Genomic DNA, 26,262 nt, shown 5'->3' on the forward strand with positions numbered 1-26,262 from the left:
GGGGGCGGGGCGGCGGAGGGATTGCGGCAGCCCTGTAGTCGGGATAACCTTGAGGCTGAGGCTGCCAGCTCCGCATTCAAGAGACGCGCACAGAGTCTTCTGACCTCTCTGCCGTGAACGCGAAGCCACAGCCGGACCACGCCGGAGGTGAGCGGTGGGGGAGAGAGGCTGAGCCATCCGTTCCCACCTGGGCTCCAGTGCGGAGTCCCAGCCCGTCTGAGCACTCAGGAAACCCACTGCGGGGCGGCGCGGGGTCCTTGGCATCTTGGACCGGATTGGGGCCGCGAGAGAGAAGCTGCTTTCGCCTAGGGCCTGCTCTTCAAAGTCTGCAGCTCCTGTTTCTTCCAAAGTCAGATGAGTCAGCCAGACTCTCCTGCCCCAGTCCCTACCCCCATTTTGGTCTCATCCTCGCCTCCCTTCCCACATTCTCTCACTAATCTCCTTTCTTCTCCATCCTCTTTTCCCTTCTCTCACTCCCCTTTGTCACTTCGTCCTCTTGCCCCTTTCTACTGTTCATTCACCCCCTCGTCTCCAGCTGCACGTGTTCCCCATTCTGGTGCTTTCCTTGTATAACATCTCTGTGAAAGTCCTCTAGCTCCCCTCCCCCATTCCGGTTCGTGGTGCCCTCACGCGGTCCCCTACCCTATTCTAGGGCTGGTTCTCGCCCCTCCCCCTCCGTTCCGGTCACGTCCGCTCCGCATCCTTCGCGCCTCGCTGTCCTCGCCCCTCCCATTCGGTTCTAGTCACGTTCACGCCCCCTCCCCCGGCCTTTTGGTCACGTCTGTCTGCTCCCCCCGCCCCTCCAAACTCCCATTTCTGTCTCATCGACCTTCGCCATCACGCCTCCCAATCTCAGGCTCCTGGAGCCCTGGGGCCGTGTCACCGCCTAACTGCAGTGGTCTGCGGATGGGCAGAGCTGGTTCGGGTGCGGCCGGGGATGCAGCGGTGGCCTAGGTTACCTAACCCTGGGCTTTCCCCGCTGCCGGGGAAGAAAGGGTAGTTGCTCCTGGGGCGCTCCAGATTCGATGGGAGTGGCGGGGGCTCTGCGCTAGCTCCGAGAGCGTCGCGGGGTTCCATCCCGTCGCGGCGGGGCTGCACGTAGCGGCCAGCTCCAGGGCCTTGTCCCGCCCCGCCCCGCCCCGCCCCGCGGGACAACTGGCCTGCGGGCCCGTTACCTCCCAGCCTCACCTCCGGCGGCACCAGCCGTCCTTGTGGCGCGGAGGCCACGGGGTGGGGTGGGGTGGGAACAGGTGTGAGGAGGAGAGAACAAATAAGTCGATAGCTTGGCGCCATGCACCGCAATCACTCGAAAACTGCTAGGAGCTGTTTGGGGGAGGGGAATGGAGACCGGAATGACTTGACCGGTCATAGCCAACAGAGTTCACGGTCTCAGTTGAGAATGAACATAAACATTATCACTGGTTAGTGTGGTGAGGAAGGTACGTCCTTCCTGCTTGGGGAAAGAGGGGTGATGGGAGCCCTCACAAGGTGATATCTTATTGGGTTTGACGAAGCAGTAAAGCACCTCCAGTCCGAAGGTTATTTAAAGTCACTCCTTATTGTTCAAACTCGGGACATTAATCCTCTCCTGTACAAGTGAGCCTCATAGGTGATGGATAGAGGCATTGGGTCTCTGTTTAGTCAACAGGGTTTTAGAATCAGGTTTGATTCGTTAATACAATGACATAAATGTTGGAGGGAATAAAAGCTCAGGACCTCAAATTCCCATGTGTAAACTGGGAGTAACATTTTCCTCGTGATTGCTGGATGTTGACTAGTCAGTGCAATGTCTAATCTCTGGTGAGATGTCCAGAAGAAATGCCTCCAATGTATTCTTTGAGTCACTGGGCACAATACATAATTGAGCATGAAGGCTAATCTTCATGCCATCCCAAAACACATAATCTTTGAGAGTCAGGCTCTCTAAGTACCAGACATCTCCTGGAAACCAATCCTCCTAGGGATCTTGGTACAATGTTGACAAAAGTAACTAACAAAGTTACTTTGCAACTCTCCACTGTAACCGATCTCCTGGGAATGGGGGCCTCTAGACAAGGATGGGGCAGGGGAGATTTCATCCTTCCGTGTTCTATAAGTAGAAACAAACTTGCAACTCCTAGACTGCAATTTTCACATTCCATCCCCATCACCTGGGTTCTAGGATTTGCTTAGCCAGTGGATAGATGTGAAGTTGGGATCAGAGACAGGACAGTAGCCCCCTCTGGGCTGTACTGAGGGTGTGGCCACCCCCTAGGGTAACTGGAGGGCCTAGGTCAGTATTCACACCCTGCAGCATTGTTAGCAAATAATTTGCCCTCTGGTTGTTTGAGGATGCTCCTGGGAATTCAGTGGGGCTATTCTGAGGGGCTCAGCAGGGAGGCTCTGTGGGGAAGATGACTAAACCTCCCAACTTCTCTGCTTTTGAGAGAATTCTCTTCATTGGGTGAGTAGGAAACTGTATTACAGGTTTTAAAAGTCCCCTCTTCCCTTTCGATGAGTCAAATGATGAAGCATGTTTTTCCCCAGTTAAAAATGTCTCAACTAAGTGAAAAATGGTTGGTACTGGTCCCAGGCTCTCTGTACTGCCCCAGGAGCTGAGATGCAGCCTGGCAGAGCCCTATACCCAGGTAATGCAGTCTGTGTACCTGCATTCTGCTCCTTCTGTGGTGGGCATGGCAGTCTCATGGGATAGGGGCTGTAGTGGACATAAATAACCATTGAAAGAATTTTAGTGTTGAATTCATAGTTTAACCAAGAGCATTATTGGGTTTGTAAGAAGTGTACCCCCAATGACTTGGTGAATTTGGTGGCTGTGACTCTATAAACAGAGCTGGCACTTTATGGGAGTTGCTTCTGTGCCTGGAATGTTGAGACATCAATATGGAGTCACAGGAAAAGTCATTTCATTTCTTAAAGCTGTTTATTACTTAATGTTGAGGCAATGGAAGAAATGAGGAAACGGCTGTGAGCAGGAAGATAGAAAAAAATGGAGCTCTTGCATTACAAACTCACACTACCTGGGTTTTAATTTATTTTGCTTCCGCTTTTATGAAGGCATGTCAAGATGTGTTATTCTGGGCCCAGAGCTAAGACAAATCAGGTAGGGAGGTAGGGGAGAGTGAGTCATTTGGCATTGTTATTTCTGAATCATTCCAAGTATCCCCAGTCAAATCTCAATTAAGAGGTGCACTACAAGAATGAGTTGCCCATGTGAAAAGAGTTTTCTTGCAACCTTGTGGAAGATCTTGTGAGATGTATAAGTGATTCATTTGGTAAAGGGTCTAATAGTACCCTGACTCATCACTTTTTAATATCAACTTCTAGGACATATGGGAATAGAGCTAAATGAAGACCATTCTTGATACCACCACAGTTTCTTTAGAACTTGAAGGTTTCACTGAGACCCAGCCTTAGACTAGATAAATAAATAGTCTGATTCTTTGGGCTTTGTCAGAAAAGCTGTTTGGGGGAAGGTGAGCCAGGGTGGGTGGTGGATGGTGGTGTGCAGCCTCTGCTAGGCCATTTGGCCTCTTAGTATGACTGCTCAGCTCAAAAGCGGCGACTGACTGGGCCAACCAGCAGTGCTTCCCTCCCCCTGCAGTGGTTTGTGCCAGTCTGCACGTAGGAGGGCCAGGCTGCAGTGCCTCTGGTAGCCTCTGAGATTCACTACCCCTATTTCTGACTAGGCAGTGGCTGTGTTGGGTAGATGCCGAGACCTACTGTGATAGGGCCGTATCACAGCAGTTCAGAGTATAGGCCAGCTCAGCAGATGCAGTCCACAAAATTCTCTGAAAGGAACCCCATCCCTTCCAGACATCTTAAATCAACCTATAGATAGATAATATTTAACTTGAGACAACTGGTGTCTCCCATCTCCAGTGATGAGTGACCTGAGTCAGTCACATGGTATGAGACAAAACCACACATATTTTGGAGGGGCCCTGGAGTTTTGATCTAGGTAAGAGGTAGGGAGGTAGAGAGACCTGATAACCAGTATCCCTCTTTCGTTATTACTTTAGAGAGCAGAATTGCAAAGGTCACCCATCAGATGGGCAAACATTTTAAAAATGACAGTATCAGGTGTTGACAAAGGGTGGGAAGGCAAGAACTGACATTACTGCTTGGTCGTAAGTAGATATAACTATTTCAGAAAGCAATTCAGTATTTTTTATTTTACTTTATATTCATTTCAGGTGTATAGTACAATGGTTAAACAATTATATAGTTTATGAAGTGATCCACCCCTGATTACTCTAGCACGTAGTAGAAAGCATGGCCATACCCTATGGCCCAGAATTTCCATTTCTGAAAATGTAGAAGCTCATACCTGCACAAGGAGATAGGTACTAGGAGAGTTGTTATGGTATTGAAAATTGGGGGAAAATTGACTTAATGGAGGGGGAATGGCCAACCAATAAGGGCATACAAAAATAAATGGTCTAGTGAGTGGACTGGTATAGCAGTTATGAATTAACCAGATCTGTATATCAATTGGATAGACCTTAAATGTGCTGAATGAAAAAGCAAGTTGTTTAATGATACTTGTACAGTATACTATTAGGGCATTTTGAAAACAACATAGGGTTCAGTATAGATATGGACACACTTAAGTGAACTAGAAGGATACAAAATTTGTGACAATGGTTGAGTGTCATAGTTCTTGTCAGTGTGCAAGAGCTGAAGGGACCAGGAGATGGAGAAAAAAAATAAACTAAAATTATGGTTCTTTTTAAAAAAAGTCTAAAAAAATTGGTGAAATACAGATGATGATATTTCTTTTTTTAGTTAAAAAACAAAAAACAAAACAACCAAACTTATGAAGGTCACTGTAGGAAGACCAGTCATACTAACTAGGTCAGTACTCTTGGCGAGCTGGCACTGCCCTTCTCTGTCCCTGCTTCCTCTCCCTCCAGCTATGATGTAGGGCAGGCAGCTCCTGTAAATGCTGAGCCAAAGCCTTGCTTTGCTGAGGCCATCATTCAGCCTGGATGTACCTGACTTGGAGGCTCCTAAACCAGGTCCGTTGCTGCTTCCGGAGTATGAATACCATGCCTGGAAGCACTGTCTCAATATTTTAAGCCTAGAAAGGAGACGCCATAACAGCACAACCAAATTTCATCCAAACTTCCTCCTTCAGGCTTAAACCAGTTCTCTGCTTTAAGCGTCTGTGATCAAATCAGGAAATCTTTGGCATCTGAGGACTTCCAGTTTTTTTTGACTTTATACTTCCTGTCCTGGAATTGCCTGATTCTTCTGGGGGTAGGCCCCTTCAGTATCAGCTTTCGTGTCCTATTCCACTCTAGTTTGAAATGGGACCTTAGGCTCCTGCTTATATAAGGTTTATGTCACTTAATAAATAAAAGAACAAGGGAATTTTACTTGAATTGCTAGGTATGCTAATTTTGTTTTATGTAACCAGGTAAACCAGACTTTATTTTCTCTTATGGGGCCTGCTGAAGGTAGAATGGATTTCAGATTCACATCTCTCTGCTAAAGATAACTTATCCTTCATACCCTACTCTGTATGCAAATACATCATTGTCATTATTCTCACGCTACATCAGGATGCACAGCCATTCACTCCAGACTCTACTAGGTTCTGTAGCTGTCCCAGCACCTGTTTTGATTTTGTCGCTGCCATGGTCAGATGTGGCCAGTCTTTGAATTATACTTCCCTGACCCATCTTCTAGGAAGAGAGCTCTTAGGGAGTAGGCTGGCCTGAGTGCCCCATCCAGTATATTGAGATGCAGACTTTCTAATGGTTACTAACCTGAAGATTTGGGAATTGAAAGGCCTTCATACTGGCTTAGAGACCCAGGTAGCAAATTGATGTCAGAGCAAGGAACATAATCGCGGGCATCAGGTGCCGTCATTATTGGATTAGTTTGGTGAGATTGGCAGCAGAGAAAGTTTGGTTTAGAGAGCCCTGGCTGGTTAAAATTGGTTCATGCACATACAAGCTCATAGGTCAGGCTGGTTTACTAGGGCAGAATCATTTAGGCCTTTGCTTTGCAAAAGAGAGGATTGGTGGAGTGAAGTGTGAATCTTTTCCAGAACAACTTGCCAACAGTATTGGCTCTAAGCAGTGTGTTGGATTTTTTTTTTTTTTTTTGGAGTCCGTCCACCCTCCGCTGGTTTCTAAAGAGTGGCACAAATGAAACTATAGTTTTAGAGAGCCACTTGAGATGAGAAAGGAAAGGTGAGAATAGGGGCTTCTAGCTGAGCTGTGACTGCTTGCTCCATCCTTTCAGCCCACACCAAGACCTCTGGTGGTGTCTCGTTTCTCACAGAGGAGAAATGGCTCTGAGGAAGATCCTACTGCAGGGGCTCAGGCTCAAGAATAAGGCTCCTGTACCTGGGCACAGTGTTTTCCGCCATCAGTGGATACACCGGGCTTCCTCTGCTGTCCAGAGGTTGGCTCTGCATGTCTGTGCCTCCCAAGGAGGAGGATGCAATAGTGAGTCAGACTGACGTGGTTGGGCTGCATGTCCTGGCAGGCAGTGTCCAGATGGCTAGCATGAGGGTAGGGGAGGTCTTAGAGGCCTACCCTGAGAAGCCAGGGCTGAGGCTGATGTGCTGGGGCTAGGGAGAGTCCAGAGGGTGTTTTAGGAAAACTTTAGATAGATAGATGGTGGGATGGGCAGTTTGTGCTCTGGAAAAGAGGCTCATGGAGGACCTTCAAGACTGGCAGGAGAGACTTAATGACCCAGGGATGAGACATGAGGTCTCTGGTAGAGGGCTTTGAGGACATGCTGAGACCTTGTAGGAGTCTGGACCAACTTGCTGACTAACAAGCTTTTTAAATTGCTGATGTGTATTTCAACCCAAATGCCAAACAAATTCTTGTTTGTTACTTTTTGTTCTTAATAGCCTGGGTGAACAAAAGATCAGACCTCTTAATCTTAAACGTCAGGTTTAATTCAAGATGGTGAAATAGTGTTAGTGTCTGCTAATGACATCTTCTGGTCCTGGAGGCAGTTTTTCTGAACCAGAACATCTTTGTCAGAGAGATTTTGATGTGAAGCCAGAGGACAGACTAAACAGCAAAAGAGGTTTGTTGGATTTGGGCACGGAACTAAGAGAGCTTGGCATTGAGTTGTCCTATGGACTATATAAACTACCTTTTCTTTCTCTTCTCTCTCTCTCTCTCTCTCTCTCTCTCTCTCTCCCTCCCTCTCCCTCTCCCTCTCTCTCTCCCTTCCTCCCTCTCCCTTCCTCCCTCTCTCTTTCTCTCTCTCTGTCTCTTCCCTACTTTCTCCCCCCCCACCCACGTGCTCATCCTTCTCTTTCCCACACAGTGCGTGCACTTTGAGAGTCTGAGTGCATCAAGGTTTTTTGTTTTTTTCTAAGCCATTGAAACTTTGTGACTTGGGGCCTCAGATGTGCTCTCTCATGTCTATCACATTCAGACAGTATTCCTGAAGCGCTTAAAGCAGCAGTTGCTTATTGGAACTGGGATCCTCATACTTGTTGTAATTTCAACACTTTTACCAGGGTGCTTGTAAATGTATCATTTTTGGAACAGGTATATTTGTAATTTTTCTTGTTATAGATGAATTTCATGTCAGTAAATTTATTAGTAAAGAGAAGAAAAAAATTGATGTTATCCTACCTCTCAAATAACATAGTGTTAATACTTTAGTAGATATCCTTCCAGTCCTTTTATGTATGTTTAATCTAGTGTCCCTTCCATCTAAAAAAGGGGAGTGATCAGGTTCTTATATAGAATAGGATATTAATACATCCTAGGTTTAGAGAGACTTTTGAGAGAAAGCAGTATTTGGTATGAGGGGAGGGGATAAAGCATCGGACAGGAGTCAGTAAGAACTACTTTTACCTGTAAATTTTGGTCTTTTCTTAGGAGGCTTCTGTAGTTTTCTTTATAACATAACTGAATCTCTAAGAGCAGCTACTACTTGGATACCTAGTTATTAAGGTAATTTTTCCATTACCCCAAGGAGCTTTAGTTACACTCAGCTTTTACCTTAATCCTTGTACAGCTCTTCAGGGAAAACCTTACTCAGCTCTCAACAGTCTTTGCAAGTGGGGCAAAGGAGCCACCCTGAGCCAAAAAAGCACTATGTCACCGGAAGCCCAAGCCCAGAGAACACAAGGTATGACCTGATAATCAGTGGCCCCAGCCAGGTCTTTGCAAGGAGACCCTAATGTCTCAAGTCTAGTGAAGAGCCAGCTGATGCTTTTTAAGAAGAGTGGAATTAGTTACTCAAACCCACTCATTCAAATCTTATTTTGTTCACGACACAGTCCTCAGATTGGATGGCTCTCACCACTTGGAGGCTGCAGCAAGGCCTTTGTGTTCCACTTGACTTCGTGTGCCACCTGGTTCCGTCTCCTCAGTAATGTTCCCTTAACAGCCAGACTTACTTAAACCTGGCTGGGTGCTCTGAAGGCATGCAAGCCCTACCTCAGCTGTGAGTGCAGGGAAAGGAACCCTGGTTACCCAGACCGTCCTGCCAGTAATTAAGAAGTTCTCAGATTTAGGGAGTGGGGAGTGAAGGTAGAGCTTTGATTTTAACAGAGACATGAAGATACACTGGAAGGTCATTCAACAAACACTGGATTGCTTCCAATGCTAGGTGCTAAGAGATATAGAACCAAATGGATCACAGAGGGAGAAGGTTGACGTTGTCATTTTGGGACTTGGTTTGTATGAGGGAGTTAGGAAATGCACATTGAAAGGAACAGTGCATTTGCCGTGTGGAATAGTAAGCCGGTATCTTATTTCCCCATTTTTAAAGTTTTAGATTCTGTAGTTGAGGACTTGTAGACAACAGTTTTCTGTAACTGACAGAAAGTTTATTCATAACTCGTCACAAAGCTGCTTGTGCTTTTACCAGACTTCTTAAAGATGGCAGAGATGGGTTTAAATGCATGCTTACTCAAGCCATCCAGAGAGGCGGCAAAGTCACAAGTGGAGAAGGAATAGGGGGGCCTTGATTTGGAACACTGAGATCTAGGAGGAGGTGGGACAGGGCTAAAGAGGGTTTTATTCCTAAGTCTGATCTGAAGCATTTAGGTTTATGGGTTTGAAGAAGGAATGGCCCTTGGTTTGAGAACTTGAGGAAAGGGACAGTCTTCTGATGAAGAGTGTCAAGCTTCTGCTTACATCCTTACCTGACAGTTCTTCCAAGCACTGGCCAGAATCTTTTCACTTCTTTGTCTCAAATCTGTTGACTAACCGGCTGAGTGAGTTTACTTGTAAGTCAGTAATGAAGAAGAGCAGAGGCCAAGACAGTTGTCAGGACTGACCTGGGCTGGTTAATTACCTAGAACAAATGGTCTTCCTTACTGAGGGTGGTGGCGCTTGTCAGGTTTAGAAAAGGAATCAGGATGGTGCATCAGACAATCAGCTGGGGAGAAGATCTGATCAGCAACCTCATGTTGCAAATGTATTTGTAATCATTTTGGAGCCAGACCAGTGCTAATTGTGGTTATCCTTGATTTTATGCAACTTGCTTTGCACATCCTAAAGTCCTCCTGACCAAAAAGTACATATGGTTTTTAGGTACAGAATCCTGAAGCGAAAGATTTTGTATCCAGGGTTCTGGTGGGACTTTGTTTCTTATCCAGGGACTGGTTTTTATTCCCGGTCAGTGGGCTGGAACCTACTCTAGAGCCTAGGGTGAGGTCGAGGAATGAATTTATGTAGTGCTTTGGGTTAGTGAAAACCTAGGACTTTAGAGCTAGGGCTGACTGGATGGTGGTTGTCTTCACAACCAGGACCATCAATTTGGGTTTGGGTGGGGTTGTTAAGAGGCAGTGTGGATGTCCCATGCCATAGCAGATGTGTGTAGCTTTGACACAAAGATCTAGATTTACCTAGGTTCTAAACTAGGAATTGGTTGTTTATGTCATTGGAAAATGATTACAACTTCCTTTTGAGGAAGCTCCTTCAGTACATGTAAAGTAATGTTGTTTATAGGGGTAGCCGGCAAGCTGTCAAGGTAGAAATAAGCCCAGTGAGGGGGAGATGTGCTTACAGTGGATGCCTGGGAAGTACATGCAGTGGGTACGAGGTTTTAACCTATATTTTAAAGTTCTTTCTACTCTCTAATGATCCCGTGAGCTCTTTGTCCAAGTTGAGGAGTACCCATAGAGCCAGAGTGTGCAGGGCTTCCTGTGGCTTGTGCACAAAGTGTATTTATTGAGTTAACATGCAAGCAGGAAACAGCCTCCTGTTTCAAACAGTGTCTTAAATTACTCTGGGCTTCTTAGACTGATCACACTCTCTTCAATTCCCCTGGACCCAGCGCCTCAGAAACCATGTCGAAGCCCCATAGTGATGTCGGGACTGCCTTCATCCAGACCCAGCAGCTGCATGCGGCCATGGCTGACACGTTCCTGGAGCACATGTGCCGCCTGGACATTGACTCACCACCCATCACGGCCCGGAACACTGGCATCATCTGTACCATTGGTGAGTGGCTTGCTCCTCCCCCAAAACGATTGCATGTGACAGTAATTTTTTCTCTCTTGAAAAGACTAAGTAAGTGTAGCAAACCTGAGGTCTGAGCAAGATTCTGCACAGATCATAGGAAATTGCAATAAAGAATTAGTAAGCTTTATGTTTTCTGCTAAAGGCTAAATTTAGAAGGGCGTCTTCATTAGCACATCTTTGTAGGAGCATGTCAGAGACCTACATAAGATCTTTTTGACGTGCTCTGTGCAACCAAGATTCTGTGGTTGAACATCTGTCTGGGCTCCAGGGAGAGCAAAGAGGGCTGGCCAAGGCTTACCCAGGCTTTCCTAACGAGAGCCTGTAGAATTTAAAGGAAATAGTAGAAGTGTCCCCTAATCAAGAAAGTAGGCTAGTACAATGATAGCCATGTATGTGGCTTTTGAAAGAATTTTGAGCTGTTTTTGGGGGAAAAATAACATATCAAGAGTCCTTTAAATGTAAGCAAATTTAAAGTGTTAAACCTACTTTTAACAATTAACACTGATGGCTTTAAAACTTTACTAGGTCCAGCTTCCCGGTCGGTGGAGATGTTGAAGGAGATGATTAAATCTGGAATGAATGTGGCTCGTCTGAACTTCTCTCATGGAACTCATGAGGTGAGCCTCAGCTGAACAGCTTGGCCACTGAGATGGCTTCTAGGAAACAGAGTAGACCAGGCAAGAAAGAGTCTAGGAGTCTACGGCCATGCCGCCCTGAACATGCCCAATCTTGTCTGATCTTGGAAACTAAGCAGGGTCAGGCCCGGCTAGTACTTGGATGAGAGACCAGCTAGGAAGACCAGCTGCTGTAGGCTTTAAAGAAAAAGAAAGGAAAAGAGAGTCTAGGGTTTATAACCAATGGGAAGATTGCCTTCACTAGCCTATCCCTACTCTCCCTTCCCCATCTCCTTAAGCGAAGGCCTACTCATCATTGGCCATGTTCTCTCACACACCTGTGCTACCATTAGACACCCCCCCCCCCGCCCTTCACCCCAAAGAAAGTGGAAGAGCACTTATTGGAAACCCCTGTGAGCCGTTGAGTATCTTGAGGATCTCAGGCGCAGGGCTTGACACTCCTACCCCAGGGTTTCTGGAGCAGCTCATACTGAACCAGAAGATCACCTGCAGATTGATTCTCACCTAGGTTAGACCCAAGATAACTGGGCAGATCTGGGAGAAGGGTTTCCACTGTAGCAAGTTAAAAACTAAGTTTATTACAAGAACACTATCTGGCATTTAATACCCCTCCTCATCAGCTTGTGTTCCCAGCCCGTCTCTTCCCAGGAGTTTTAGTACATTAAAATTAAATAAAATAAAGTCATAGTACTTCCTCAGGAACCTGGTACTGCTGGGGCTATTTCTGAGCTGACATAACCTGTGGCTAGAGGCCTTACTCTGGGACCAGGCGGCAGCTTTTGGGATATCATATCATCCATTCCTGCTTCTGTTCCCAAGTTAAGAACAAACTCATTTTGAGGGGTACGGAGGCTCCCCGAGCGACAGTGCCTTTTAAAAATCACAGGCCCTAAAATTTCACTCTGACATTGATAGAGGAGTAATGGATGAGGCAAACTTTCCCCACTCTTGACTTCTATACCTTCTGTTAGGAATAAAGAAATGCTACCCCGGAAGGGCAAGTGGTGAAGGGTTGCCCTCTGGCATTTGGAAGTTGGTATTTGGGCTATAAATAAAGCTTCAGGAAGTGCTGTCCAAGAGGTGAATTCCTCCTTTCTGGAAACATGAGAATCATCATCTCAGCATCGTAGGTTCCCTAACCCATTTCCATAAACAGCCTATGGCCTGGCAGGTGGCCAGCCCCCAGATGTCATGGAGGCCTGACCCAGTTCAGAGGAACTGTGTTTAGCAGGCACCTCAGGTTAAGACACATTTGTAATGATATTCTGTAATTTTCCAAAGGAAGGGTGTCCTTGACAAGAATCACCAAGAATTACTGTGTTAGAGCAGCCCAAAGAGAGCTAAAGATGTCAGTGTAGATGGTTCACTATTGATTCCTGCTGCTGGAGAATGCCAGGGTCTTCTGTGTGCAGGGGAAGGCAGAAATAGATTTTAAGAAGTTGACCTTTAACTAGGCTTTATAGCCTCTTCCATCCAGTAAAATAATACCGCACAGTTTTAAAATGGCAAGGGCAAGTGGTATCTGCTGCACCTGTTGGAGGGGGGCCGCTGGTTCAGGAATTTTGTTTTTTTTTTAAACTGTAGGAGGCATTTGGAGATAATCTGTGCTTTAACTCTTACTCCCATTTTAGAATTGGGATATAAAAAGGACATTTGAATTTGGATGCTGAAAACATGATGCCATACACAGATGATGTGTTATAGAATTATTGTACCCTTGAAACCTATATAATTTTATTAAACAGTGTCTGTCACCAATTTAATTAAAAAATAAAAATAAACCATCACTCCTCCCCCCCCTCCAAAAAAAAACAAAACGAAACAAAACAAAACAAATCCCTTTTGTAGGTTTTTTTCTCTCTTTTTTTTTGAGGTTTTTGACCAGGATGAGGTTGTCCTTGGGATCTGAGCTTTAGAAGCTGATCCGAAATTGTTATAATATTATATAATGTAATATAAACAAGTTTTATTTTGACCACATTTCAGGATTGTTTACTAGCAGCTGGTGCAGGCTTTTGTAGCTCTTGACAATTTTAAATACTCTCATAAGAACATTGAAACAGTTCGCTCTCCGTCGGTCTGCCGAGGACCATCCACTGCCTACTTCTGTTAGTTCGTTCACATGAGCAAGATGTGTTTTTACTGAATGTGTCATCCCATAATGCCGTGTTGGCCAGAAATACTGACTTATCAACTTAAACTTAGAACCATCCACAAAGATAGCCTTGACTGATGGAACTCTTTACTACTTGATCATATCCAGCAAAACGAAAGCCACAGTGGGATACTTCAGTACACCTCCCAGAAATGTACCAAAAGATAACAATAGAGAGGATTCGAGCACTATAATACCTAGTAATCTAAGTGGTATGTACAGATGATGTTGGTCTCTAAGACCAAAAACGCATGTTATTTAAAATGCTATTTCAAAAATATGTTAAGCTGCAAAAAAACCTTCAAGCTTAATTAAGTAAAAACTATATAGACCACATTCTATGATTTTTTTATAGAAATTGAGAACAAAGTATAACATAAGAATCAAAATATAAATTTAAATGTACTTGTCAGAAAGCAAGAGTCTAAAAGAATAAAATAAATACATATTTAGCTCAACACTAGGGAAATAAACCTAAAGTAATGTTAAAAGAGTGAAAGAAAGGAATTGATTTAAAAGCCAAGCTTAATGAAATAGAAAGTAAACCTAACAAATTAAGCCAAGAGTTGGTTCTTTGGGGGGCAAATGAAATTCAATAAAGCAGAAACTCCTGGAAAGCCTGGTGAAGAATAAGGATGCACACACACGAAAAAGACTATGAATAGAAAAGGAGAATATTTCTTATACATCAGAAGAGAGTTTAAGTCATAAAAAGATTTAGACCTTAATTGCTATAAATTGAAATGAAATTGAATATTTTCCAAGAAGTAGAAAATATTAAGAGATTAGCAGACTTAAGAAAATAAAAAAGTGACTGTAAGGTCTGCCTCCTCTCAGAACACAGGCCCAGATGATTTTGATGGCTAAATTGTGTCCCTCCATCAAGGAAGAGATAAATCCTTTGTTATTCCTTCCTAGCACTTAGAGATGGGTAGAAATCTTCCCAGTACATTTTTTGAAACCAACATACCCTGATACTAAGGTGAGACAAGGACAGTACCAAAACCAGACAGGTTAGTACTAAAGATTAGTACACTAGAACAGTGTCACTTAGAAAGCATTAAATAAAAAAAGTCATGAATAAAATCTGACAGTCAAATCCAGTAGTGTATTAGTCGTGACCCATGACCAAGTATATTTTATTCTAGGGACACAAAGTTTGCATTGGGATTAAATCATGTGGTCAGTATAATATGAGATGATAATAATAGGTAACATTTATTAAATGATTATTATGTGCTCATTTCTGTTTCAAATACTTCGTATAGTTTACTCATATCAAGTCTGAGGAAAAGGAATTTGACAGTATTCAACATCCATTCCTTTGAGCTATTTCTGTATTCTCTTCTGTACTATTTTTGTTTCAAGTCAGTAATAGAAAGAAATTTTTATAACTTAGAGTTAGGACCTCTACCTCAAAAGAAAAAGCAAGCCAGTGGCCCTCATAGAGTATTCGTGAATTAGAACTTGAGGATTTTCAGACATAAGCTTTAGGCAACACCATGCTTATAGAGTAATCTCTGGTTTAGCTCCCTTCCAGGCTCCTACTGCAGGTGCTGTTCTAGTAGGCAATAGTGGTCCACAAAGTGCTAAATAGGATGCCTCTGTTATCAACAGTGTCATACTGATTATGCTAATTAAGAACTTTTGGCATCTTGGCTTTGAGTTGAACTGTAATTGGAAATGGAAAAAGAGAAAGAGCTTGAGATGATTAAAGTCGGGATTTGTTGCAGAGGGCCATTGGTTCGGAGAAAAGCATGCTCCCACTTTGCTCTATTTCACCTCCATCTCTAATCAGACTCTGGAAGGTAATTGTGAAAACAGGCCTACGTGACCTTGGCACTGGGCCACTGCTTATTTAGCTTGGGCCACTGTTAGCTTAAGTTAACAACCTTAAGTTTGAAGTGTAGCTGGAATCAATAGAGAAAACTCAGAATTACCAAATTTATCAGCATCTGATGCTGATTGCCAGACCAGCGTTGTCGAAACATAAGCCTGGGCGTTTTACTCCTGTGGTTTGATTTATTTGATGAGTCCTGGGAGAAGGAGAACAGCTGAAGGGACATAGGCTTCTTTTATGTTGACGTGTTTATGCTTATACCTTTAATGGTGTTTGGTGGCAGTATTCTGAAAAGTTTAGGAGGTTAGTGTTGTGGTTGAAGTGTGTGGAAGCCAAGGAAATTGAGACAAGCAGGTACAGGGTTCTCAGTGCATGGATGGCACTGAGACTAGATGGTGGTGGAGGTCTAGAACATCCACAGGTCTTGTGAGTGGTCAGCTTCAGCCCCGGTGCTAGGTCCTAGTGTCTGGGAGGACGCTTATCATCTTCTTTCCTGTCCCCCAGTACCATGCAGAGACCATCAAGAATGTGCGTGCAGCAACGGAAAGCTTTGCTTCTGATCCCATTCTCTACCGGCCAGTGGCTGTGGCCCTGGATACTAAAGGACCTGAGATCCGAACAGGGCTCATCAAGGGCGTGAGTATCCTGGGGAGAAGAGAAAGGGAAGGTGCAGGAGCGGGGGGCCCCAGAGATGTCCTCAGTAGTCTCTGCCCTGCAGAAGCCATGTTCCTCAGAGGTTAGGTCTGTAAATGAGGGTTTTATTCATCACTAGGAAAAAAAAAAATGTTGTTTTAATCTCTTTCACTAAGAAACTACCAAAAGGGAACCTTTTTAAAAACTATTTCCAAATCTCTACCTTTAGGGGGCAATTCGTCTTTTCCCCTGTCATTAAATAGCGTAGCTAAAAAACAAAGTAGGATTTTCTTGGGCTATTTCCTTAAAATATACTGAATTAGACAATATGATCTTTTATTCCCAAAAGAAAAAGGTTTATTGTTACTTCTGAGATTCGAGCATTGTTCCCCTGGAGGAAAGCATTTCTTTTCCTACCAGGAGGGCCTGGCTTCTGCAGCTGGGACTCATGGCTTACTCTTTTTGTAGAGTGGCACCGCAGAGGTGGAACTGAAGAAAGGAGCCACTCTCAAGATCACGCTGGATAATGCCTACATGGAAAAGTGTGATGAGAACACTCTGTGGCTAGACTACAAGAACATTTGCAAGGTGGTAGAAGTGGGCAGCAAGATCTATGTGGACGATGGGCTTATTTCTCTGCAGGTGAAGGAGAAAGGTATGTCTAAAACCGGCTCCCATCTCTAAATTTCGTAGACACAAGGAAGAGAGGAAGCTTGTTTGGATGGCAGCAGGATTGCGTCCGTGTTCCTTTTATGACTCCTTATCCTCTAAAACAGACTTCAGTCCTGCTTAATCATGCTCTTGGGGGGACATATGATAAGATTTCTCTTTATTCATCCTCACTACTTTGGGCTCTCGGCTTCCTTCCTTCGTCCCTCAGTATGATCTATACTGGACTCTAGCGTGTCCGGGAGTGATAGCTCATATTTAAGTGCCAGGCAGGCACTATTCTAAGCATCTTATATGAAAATTTGTTTAAATTTAAAAACAACCTTTGAGTAGGTATTATCCCTGTTTAACAGGGGAGGAAACTGAGGCATGGAAAGGTTAATTGACTTGCCCAAGGTTACACAGTTAGCGAAACTGGCATTTGAACTCTGGCAGCATGCCTGTAGCACCTGTGGTGTGCTGTCCCCCCTCCCCCCCGGTCACTATAGTGGGGAGAGAGGCAGGTGGCTTCCCGTTGAGGACACGTGCCCTCTGGTCTTTGCCTCCCCACCTACTCCATTTCACACAGGTGCCAACTTCCTGGTGACAGAGGTGGAGAATGGTGGCTCCTTGGGCAGCAAGAAGGGTGTGAACCTCCCTGGGGCTGCTGTGGACCTGCCTGCTGTGTCAGAAAAGGATATCCAGGATCTGAAGTTTGGGGTAGAGCAGGATGTAGATATGGTGTTCGCGTCTTTCATCCGCAAAGCATCTGATGTCCATGAAGTCAGGAAGGTCCTGGGAGAAAAAGGAAAGAACATCAAGATAATCAGCAAAATTGAGAACCATGAGGGAGTGCGGCGGTAAGTGCCCCCACTGCCTGTCCCCTGCCTCCGTCAGCCCCAGCCCAGCTCTCTGAAGAGCCACATGTATCCTATGAGTACCTGGCTGTCTGTGCATCAGAATGCAGATTCCTGAGCCTGTTCCGGACCCACTGAACCAGAGTATCCTAAGGGGAGAAGTGGCATTTAAAAAGCAGCTTCCTGCCTCGCCCCTTCCTTTCTTGTTGTGGAAGGCATTGCTATTTAAAAAGAAGCATCTCATATGTTTGGGGTGCCAGCATCTTGACATTGTTCCAGAGGCTCCGAGACCAACCCTGGAGAGGAACAGGGGTCACTGCTCTCAGGGTCAGGAGCCACTGGTGCGCTCCTAATCAGAGCACTACCTGCATTTGCTGGTAGCACTGCCACTGAGGAGAAAGGCAGCCAGATTTTTTTTTTTTATGTTTTATTTGACACCTACAGCACCTGGTCTTCCTAGGTGGTCTCTCATCGAAGCACTAACCAGGCCTGACCCGGCTTAGTTTCCAAGATCAGACGAGATCAGGCACATTCAGGGTGGCATGGCTGTAGACTAGTCAGCTTTTTAAAAAGGGCTCCTTTTGGTCTTTCACTAGGGTGCCGTGTGTAAACTCGAGCCTGATATTAAAGCTGAGGGTTATGGCCTCCTAGTCTTCACTTAGAAAGCAATTGGCTTGATGAGCGGGCTAGCTCTGGCATGGTATCAGCTTCCCAGAGGAGAGCATGCGATTCTTCAGGCTTAGAATCTCCCAGCTTAGCTTTACCATCTCCCCAGTGCTCATCCATTAGAGCCAAATGATGTGGCCAACTTGGTGACTTCTGTTGCTCGTTGGCTCCCTATTAGAAACAACTCGGCGTAGCTAAAACCCTAGACCTACTTGGGACGATTGGGCATTGCTTAATGTTGTAACCTTGGCTTTGTGTATTAGGTAGTTTGGGGTCCTCCTATGCCATCCTGATAAACCCAGCTGACCTTGGGCCTCAGGCCAGGCAGCAGAGCCATATGTCTGTCCTCTTGCTTTCTGCAGTTGGAGAGGGCTGCCTCAAGAAGCAGCCCTCAAGTGTCCTTGGCTGGAAGTGGCCATGGACTTTTGTGTTGGGAGCTGTCAGCAGGCCTTAGGTTTTTGCTCTAGAAGTGTTGAGTAGACATAGCAGAGAGACCTTGGGAAGGGTCTCATGAAATGCAGATGGAGAAGTAAGAGGCCTGTGGGCCACTTTGGGGAACTAAGGTAGCTGGAACACCCCACCACCTCCATGCACCCATGGTGACATCATGGGTGACTGTCTTGCTAAGTCAGAATCCCAGGAAAAGTTCCTTTGGGTCACTGTACTAGTGGCCCCTGTTCCATATAACCTCTCTCTTTCCACCTCTCCTGTTAGGTTTGATGAGATCCTGGAAGCCAGTGATGGGATCATGGTGGCTCGTGGTGATCTGGGCATTGAGATTCCTGCAGAAAAGGTCTTCCTTGCTCAAAAGATGATGATCGGGCGGTGCAACCGAGCTGGGAAGCCTGTCATCTGTGCCACGCAGGCATGTGCCTCTCCTCATGTGCATCTACTTACAGAGGAAACTGTAGTCTCTTCCCGTGGCCTTTTCTCTATGTCACAAACACATACATATAGTCCCTTCCTCCCATACAGCTACACAAAGCCATACCCTCTGCACATACACACTGCCCAGGGAGTCAGCTTGCAGTCATTCATCTCCAAACATAGCCCAGGCCATGTCTCACTAATGCTCTGTCCCCTTCCAGATGCTGGAGAGCATGATCAAGAAGCCCCGTCCCACCCGGGCTGAGGGCAGTGATGTGGCCAATGCAGTTTTAGACGGAGCTGACTGCATCATGCTGTCTGGAGAAACAGCCAAAGGGGACTACCCCCTGGAGGCTGTGCGCATGCAGCATCTGGTGAGTTTTTAGGGCTTGCCTGTCCTCCCAGCTCAGGCTCAGGTGGAAGCCAACTCTGGTATAAAGCCACACCTTTTAGTTTTCTGCACCCATATCTTGTATTATTCTCCAAGTTTCAAGAGTAAGGAACTGTTTGCTGGGGGTGGTGTGGGGGAGTGCATTTTATTTTTTGCTGTTGTACCTTCCTCGCCTATACTCCCCTTTCTATTTCCTTCTGTTCTGGAGGCGTTCTCCATCAGATGTATGTAGCCCAGTTTACTACTGGCTCTTTCACTTGGCTCAGGTACTAGGATATTTTTACCTGTTCCTCTGGACAGTCCAGAGGACCTGAGTACCTGCCCTACTCTGGAAAAAGCCAAGGGTTCCTGTTCCCAACCATCATCTTTGTTTGGCTTCCATTTTGATTCCCCACCTGTCTCACAGGCAGGTGCCTCCCCACCAAGGGTCTCTGGGCCTGCACTGGGGGCTGTTGCCTGCATTGAGTTGACCAAGCTGACCTTGCATGGTGTCTGCAGTGGGACCTGCTGTGCCGAGCTGATGCACTCATCCAGACTAAGAAGTAGGGTATAAGTGACAGGTGACAGGTGCATAAATAGAAGACAGGTGGGGGGACGGCAAGTCCTGACTGGCCCTGGTTTGAGAGCATCTGGAGAGGAGTCCTGGAGGTGGTGCTTCTTTCTCCTCCAGGGAGCTAGCTAACTTTTCAAGGCTCTTCTGCCTGCTATGTCCCAAATCCTGGCTGTTTCTCAGGGCTCGAGGCTGGGTTCCTCTGTCCTACATGCTCCTGTTCTAGAGCTTATTAAAGAGTTAACACAAAGATCAGCTGCCTGGGAAAGTGAGTGCTCCAAATTAACTTTCTCATAATAGTCCTAGGTTAGCAGTTTATGTATATGTAGCTCAGTGAACTTGTCTCTTATCCTGAAAGTTTTTTAAACTTTTCTATTCCCTTTCAGTCAACAAAGGACACCATGCCCTTTGTGTGACACCCTCTCCTCTGCATTTCCCCAAATTTAAACAACCCCTAAAAACGAACCGCTGGACTAGAATCTTCCTTTTTCACTTTCTATGTGTCCAATTATTAGGCTTAAATGGCCTCTAGAGAAGACTTGTCATTTATAATTTAATATTTTTTTAGTGGTGAACCAAGACATCTTGGCTATTCCTGTCCCCTGTCCTTCGGCTGCATGTATTCCATTCTTGCAGAAAAAAATCTTTAACCAAGTAAATCCTGCCACACATCGGCTTATACTGTCAAATTAATGAGATATTACTGATTCTTCCCTTGCCCATCATTCTCTAAGATGCTGGTAATTGTATTATAATCCTCAAAAGCTTAGATTTTCTTTCTAATTCTCAGTATTACCTGAGCAGGTGGTCTGTAAATAACTTGGTGGCTTTCCTCGTGCCTTTTAATCATTAGGTTTTAATCAGATGTCTTGTTAAGCTTATCTGCATGCTTCCACAGGCATCTGTCTCCACATGGCTGTTCAGTATGCCCCATTAAGTTCTCCAGTTTTCAACTTTCCTGTTCAGAACACAGTTAAGCTGTGTGGGTTTGACGTTGTCTGACCCCAACTTTCTAATGCTGCTCAGTGCATTTCATGGCAGGCCATTGGAAAGGCTCATAGCAGCCCTATGCCTGAAGCCAAGCTAAGTGCTCCATGTGTGTGTAGAAGTGAGACAGGAAGCCCTGGAGAACCAGACAGCCATGTGAGGAAGGAGGGCCTGTTCCTTTTATGTAAGCCTGTGTCATGAGGCAGCGTGGCCAAGCCTGCCAGGGAGTGGCATGGGCCCAGCCTGGGCATGTTTCTGTGCTAAGGTGCTAGAGCCTGCTGCCATGTTCGCTCCCTCTACCCCCACCTCCAATCAAAAAATCCAGAGTGGAAGAACCAATTTCCCCTCTGATGGAAGGGAAGCAAGCCGCAGCAGTTGATGCTGGAAATTCTGCACACATACCCCAAGCAGGCCTGTCTCACCCTGCCTATGCATCTGCCTGAAGCACAGATTTAGCCAATTAACCTAAGGTTACCTTCTTCTCTGATTAATTCCCCATTCTGTCCATGTTGTTGTCTCTTGTTTTTTTCTCTCCTTTTTCCCTCTTCTTGCCTTCCCTCCCCCCTAAACCTTACAGATAGCTCGTGAGGCTGAGGCAGCCATGTTCCACCGCAAGCTGTTTGAAGAACTTGTGCGAGGCTCAAGTCACTCCACAGACCTCATGGAAGCCATGGCCATGGGCAGCGTGGAGGCTTCTTATAAGTGTTTAGCTGCAGCTTTAATAGTTCTGACGGAGTCTGGCAGGTAGGGCCCTAAGGGCAGGTAACTCTGTAGGATAACCAGCCTCTTGCTCCAGCTGCTCTAGAAGACAGTCAGGACCCAGCCCTGCATTTGGGGCCTGGGCCCAGAGCCTCTTTTCTCATCTTCAGGAAGGCAGCCAGGTTGCTCAAGGCAGGACAGGACCAAAGGGTCCTTCAGCTCGGTAGGCACAGATAGTGTCACAGGCACCTGGTGAAGGACTGGTTCTTGAGTCTTGATTTTGCTCAGCTCAGAACTTCCAGTGATTGGGCTCCTCTTGGCCTTTGCACTCAGGGACACATTCCCCACCAGTGGTCTGTATGACTACCTCTCCTTCTCCCATTGTGACACAGCTCTGACAAAGCACTGTCCCCCTGTTGTCCCTCTGGACGGATGTTGCTCCCCTAGATTGCCCGTGAGGCAGAGGCCGCCATCTACCACTTGCAATTATTTGAGGAACTCCGCCGCCTGGCGCCCATTACCAGCGACCCCACAGAAGCTACCGCCGTGGGTGCCGTGGAGGCCTCCTTCAAGTGCTGCAGTGGGGCCATAATCGTCCTCACTAAGTCTGGCAGGTAGGAGGTGGCAGCAACTCCCTGGGGATGCCCTGCTCAGCGCCTTTCCTTGGGGGTCCTGGGAGTAGTGCACTGAACAGTGCCAGGATGGCACTAAGCTAAGGTAAGACCTCCTGCCTGCCGGGCAGCACTTGTAAGGCATGGGTGGGGGGACCATTTGGATCCAAAACAAGTTTACACCCTCAAGGTGAACTAGATGACAACAGATAGACTGACTCCAAATGATTATTTGGCATTTAAAGGCTGGTCCTCTAAAATAGTGAAAGACTACCAGCTTTCGTTATTCTAGTTACTGTGTGCTCTTTAAAAATTTAGTTGGAAAATTAGTGCTGTTCACTGACATGCTCTTTGGTTGGGGCACGTCCCCCTCTCTGTCAGAGCCCTGAAGATATGTGGGTTGTGGACCCGGGAAGCTCATCATATTGTCTTGCCAGCACTCTGGAGCCATGCAGCCAAGTTGAGGCCTGTGTTTGGCCTTGGACATGGAACCCTTTCCCGGTCTTGGACTTTGAGTCCCAAAGTCTAGTGGTCCTCGTCCCTTGCCCACAGGGCAGCTAGGGTTTCCTAGAGGAGAAGCAGACAAGCAGTCTCCATGCAGCAGGTACAGCTGCATATAGATAAGATCTGAGCATATTCCCTCAGCAGACGGCTCAGGATAAACAGCTGTAACCATTAGGGTTGACCTTTATGAAAAGGCCTAACCTTTACTATCTGGCTATTTTTAGCTCCACTCTTCTGGGGTTTCACTCTCGGCTGGTCCTGACTTCAGCAATTGCTTCCCTCTGAAAGTCTTTTATGGAGGCCCAGGCCTTACGCAGGGCATTCTCTTACGTGACATGGTTTGTTTCCTTGGCACCTATTGAGTGTCTTCAAAGCTTGCATTCTGGGGCAGTCCCTCCTGTACACTCTTCCCCACCTCCTGAGACACATCTGCAACTACAAGTGTCCTGTGTCAGTGTTTAAGGAAGCGCCTGACATTGGGACTTCAAAAGGGTCCCTTCCAGAGGAGCCTTCACAGGCAGAGCCTCTTACACTAACACTTCATCTGGTTTTGCCTCCTGGCTAGCACCCAGATTTCTAAGCCTCACTAGATACTCAGATGTGACTTGGTTTCTAGAGCTCAGTTACTGGGCCTCTTTCAGGGACCTGGGGGCCCCAGTGCTGGGGAGAGGGCCCAGCAGCTGGGAAGTCTTGGGTTGTAGATTCCCAAGGGGGCTGGTAGACTATTCCTGTTCTTTGCAGATGTCGAGAGTCAAGTGCTGTTCACATGCTGCTTGGCTTGTAGCTGTTGCTGGCAGCAAGAGAAGTGGGTGCTGGTGAGGTTGGGCCAGGGCTGTGTCGCTGTGCCAGAATGGAAAATTTCAGAAGGGATTCTGCCAGTTATGGGCCATGTGGGGAAAGTGGGTGAGGCTGATCATGCTGAGTCAATAAGATTCTGGGGCCCTGGCCTGTGGGGAGGGGTGGGGGGCAATGGGGTCACATAGCTATGAAGGAAAGTTATGTGCTATGGAGGATATGAAAAGAGGGACTGCCCTAGATGTAGGAGCAGCTCCCCACTCCCACAGTGGGGGGCCAGGGAGCGGATATTGAAATGGTCAGAGCCTCTGGCATGCATAATAAGTTGGATTAGAGGGTGAACTGTTGCCGAAGGCCCTAGGAGTTTCCTGGGACACTATTTAATGGTCTCTTTTGCCTGTCTCCCATCCTGTCTCAGGTCTGCTCACCAGGTGGCTAGATACCGCCCCCGTGCCCCCATCATTGCTGTGACCCGGAATCACCAGACAGCTCGCCAGGCTCACCTGTACCGTGGCATTTTCCCTGTGGTGTGTAAGATGCCAGTGCAGGAGGCCTGGGCGGAGGATGTGGACCTCCGGGTGAACTTGGCCATGAATGTTGGTATGTGCCTGGGAGCACAGGGTAGAGCCTGGAGGGTTGAAGGGGGATGGTTGAGGACTGGACTCTCAATGATCCTATGAAAAGGGGAACATCTACACCTTAGGGTGCAAGAGCCCTGGCTGCCCTCACTGGAACTCCTGCATCTCCTTCCACCAAGTTCTGAGCTGAGCTCAGGAGGCAAGGAGGGACCTTTGAGTTGTGGGGCTGACCAGCCCAGTTCTTGCCACACTCATCCAGTCCAGGGCCCAAAGCAAAGGATCCTGGATAATCAGGGTTGTCCATTCTTTGGCATCTGCTCATTACCAAGGTTTTTATGAAATTGGCCAGAGTCCTGCACTGTGGGGTGGCACACACACACATTATGTACTGATGTGGCCTTTGTCCCTATATAAGTATAGGATGCCATAGGAGTGAGAGGAAGCAGCTAGCTCTGACCTTGGGCAAGGCTCTCCACCCTCTTAGAGTATAAAATGATGTCCAAAGGTCCCTGCCCTGCCCGCTGTGGCATCTCAGTGATAAGGAAATAAGCCTCTCTCATCCCTGCGTTTGGGCTGTGAGGCTGGCGCCACCTTGTGATGTAAGGAAGTAATGGTCAGCCAGCTCTGCTTATTGGCTGTGGGACAATGTCCCAAGTGCGTACCAGCCTGACTTGACATTTACTCACCTACATCTTCTCTTCCTCCAGGAAAAGCTCGAGGGTTCTTCAAGAAGGGAGATGTGGTCATCGTGTTGACTGGCTGGCGCCCTGGCTCCGGCTTCACTAATACCATGCGTGTAGTACCTGTTCCATGATAGGCTTCAGAGCACCTCCTCCAGCTCCTGTCCCGTCCCTTTCCCCCAAACCATCCTTTAGGTCAGCAATGCTTGTAGTGCTCACTTGGGGCTGTAGTGCGTCACTGGTGGGTTGGGACACCAGAGAAGATTAATGCTTCTATGAAACATGGCTGTTTTTAAGACCCTGCTCAGGTGGGGTACCCCAGAGCCAGGCTGCCCGCCTTATGGCTTCACCTAAGCAAGAGAGAAACAGGGGTGCAGGACTGGAGGCCCCAGAGCTTAACACAGAGGGTAGCAGCTCCTGCTTTTCATTTGCACAGTCCATTCAGTTCCTTTAGAAACGGGTACTTAAGAGAACCCTCAAGCCTGGCCTGGAGTCAGTAGACAGCCATCAAGAGAGGATCCTTTAGGCATGAGGCAGTGGTTCCAGTTTAGTATAGAGTCTGGCCCTGGCCTTTACTTGCTTCTCCAACCCCCTCAGCCTCCTTCACTCCCACCTTGTGCACTATGCTCTTCTGTTCCTACACTCCACTCAGCTATTGCTGCAGGCAAACACTCCACCCTCCAACTTCATTTTCCCTACTACAGCCACCTCCAGGCCTGTTGCTATAGAGCCTACCTGTATGTCAATAAATAGCAGTTGAAGCATCTGTTGCCTCTCTTTTCTGATGGGGGAGAAGGGAGTGTGAGCCCTGCTCTTTGAGTAGGGTGAAAATCGCAAAGAGCTTGGGAGCTTCTGCATAGCAGCTCGGGCGCTTCTGCATAGCAGCTCGGGCCACTTGCTATCCTGTCCATCTCCAGGACACAGAGGTTGGGAAAGCAGTTGTTGACCATAGGGACTGGTTATTTCCTTTATTACTCTGGAGTGGTGTGGTGGCTGGATCCGTAAAAGCTCCAGCAGGTGGGGATGTTTTAATGACACATTTGAACCAAAGATGAGAGGGCAATGACAGGGGCCCCTCCCTCCCACTCTGCTAGGTAAACCAGGAGTGAACTGGCCTTTGCCCTACCCTGCCCTCAGGTCTTCATGGCTCCTAAGGGAGCTGTGGGATGAGATCCTGGTTCCTGAGACCAGTTCCTGCCCCCACTTCCCAGACGATTGTAGACTTGTGCTTCCTTTGTGCCCCTTCTACATGCTGGGGCCCTCCCCCTCCACGATAACAGCTGGGTCAAGGAAGTGGGAGAGGAATGGGAATGGAACCAAATCTGACTTGCAACTTCACCCTCTCCTGATAACTCCCCCAAACCAAGCCCTACCTGGTGAGGATCTGTAAGGGGCCCTTAGGGCTGGAAAGTTGGGAGAACCTGAGTTTGGTCCCACTCTCAAGGCCCATTTCTTTGCCACATCCCCACCAGTCTCAGCCCTTCTGCTTTTATTTCCCTACTCAAGTCCCTGGCCATTTTCAGTCTAGACTCTTGAAAAAGCATTTTACTTTGGAAACACTGAACTTTCCAACTCGGAAAAGGGCACCACAGCTGTCTGACTTTTACGTTCAACATCCCCTCTGGTGTTCCCCACTCATGTCCCTACTACTGATCGGTGTGGAGGGAAATCGAAAGCACCCCCGGGGCTCTGTTGAGAGGGTTTGG

The 26,262-nt window shown here is 46.9% G+C and overlaps 1 protein-coding gene and 2 pseudogenes across 5 annotated transcripts; 2 read left to right on the forward strand and 1 right to left on the reverse strand.

Moving 5' to 3' along the window:
• Positions 1 to 25,320, forward strand: PKM (pyruvate kinase M1/2). 5 transcript variants are annotated; one of them, XM_016126881.2, is made up of 11 exons: positions 1 to 147; positions 10,273 to 10,439; positions 10,986 to 11,077; positions 15,595 to 15,726; positions 16,192 to 16,378; positions 16,961 to 17,231; positions 18,609 to 18,759; positions 18,983 to 19,135; positions 21,267 to 21,433; positions 23,717 to 23,898; positions 24,584 to 25,320. In XM_016126881.2, exons 2-11 carry the CDS (start codon positions 10,286 to 10,288, stop codon positions 24,688 to 24,690), a joined length of 1,596 nt encoding a protein of 531 aa, XP_015982367.1. In that variant the 5' UTR covers positions 1 to 147; positions 10,273 to 10,285; the 3' UTR covers positions 24,691 to 25,320. The 5 variants fall into 5 exon arrangements, with proteins under 5 accessions (XP_015982367.1, XP_015982366.1, XP_015982359.1 ...); XM_016126880.2 differs by lacking the exon at positions 21,267 to 21,433 and adding an exon at positions 21,836 to 22,002 and having other exon boundaries at positions 2 to 147; XM_016126873.2 differs by lacking the exon at positions 1 to 147 and adding an exon at positions 8,004 to 8,115.
• On the forward strand, positions 11,156 to 11,274 carry LOC118600483 (annotated as a pseudogene).
• Positions 17,664 to 17,782, reverse strand: LOC118600522 (annotated as a pseudogene).
• Positions 25,321 to 26,262: the final 942 nt, after the last annotated feature.

The sequence above is a fragment of the Rousettus aegyptiacus genome, unplaced genomic scaffold (genome assembly GCF_014176215.1).
Source record: "Rousettus aegyptiacus isolate mRouAeg1 unplaced genomic scaffold, mRouAeg1.p scaffold_m13_p_3, whole genome shotgun sequence".
In the NCBI taxonomy this organism is placed as follows: domain Eukaryota; kingdom Metazoa; phylum Chordata; class Mammalia; order Chiroptera; family Pteropodidae; genus Rousettus; species Rousettus aegyptiacus.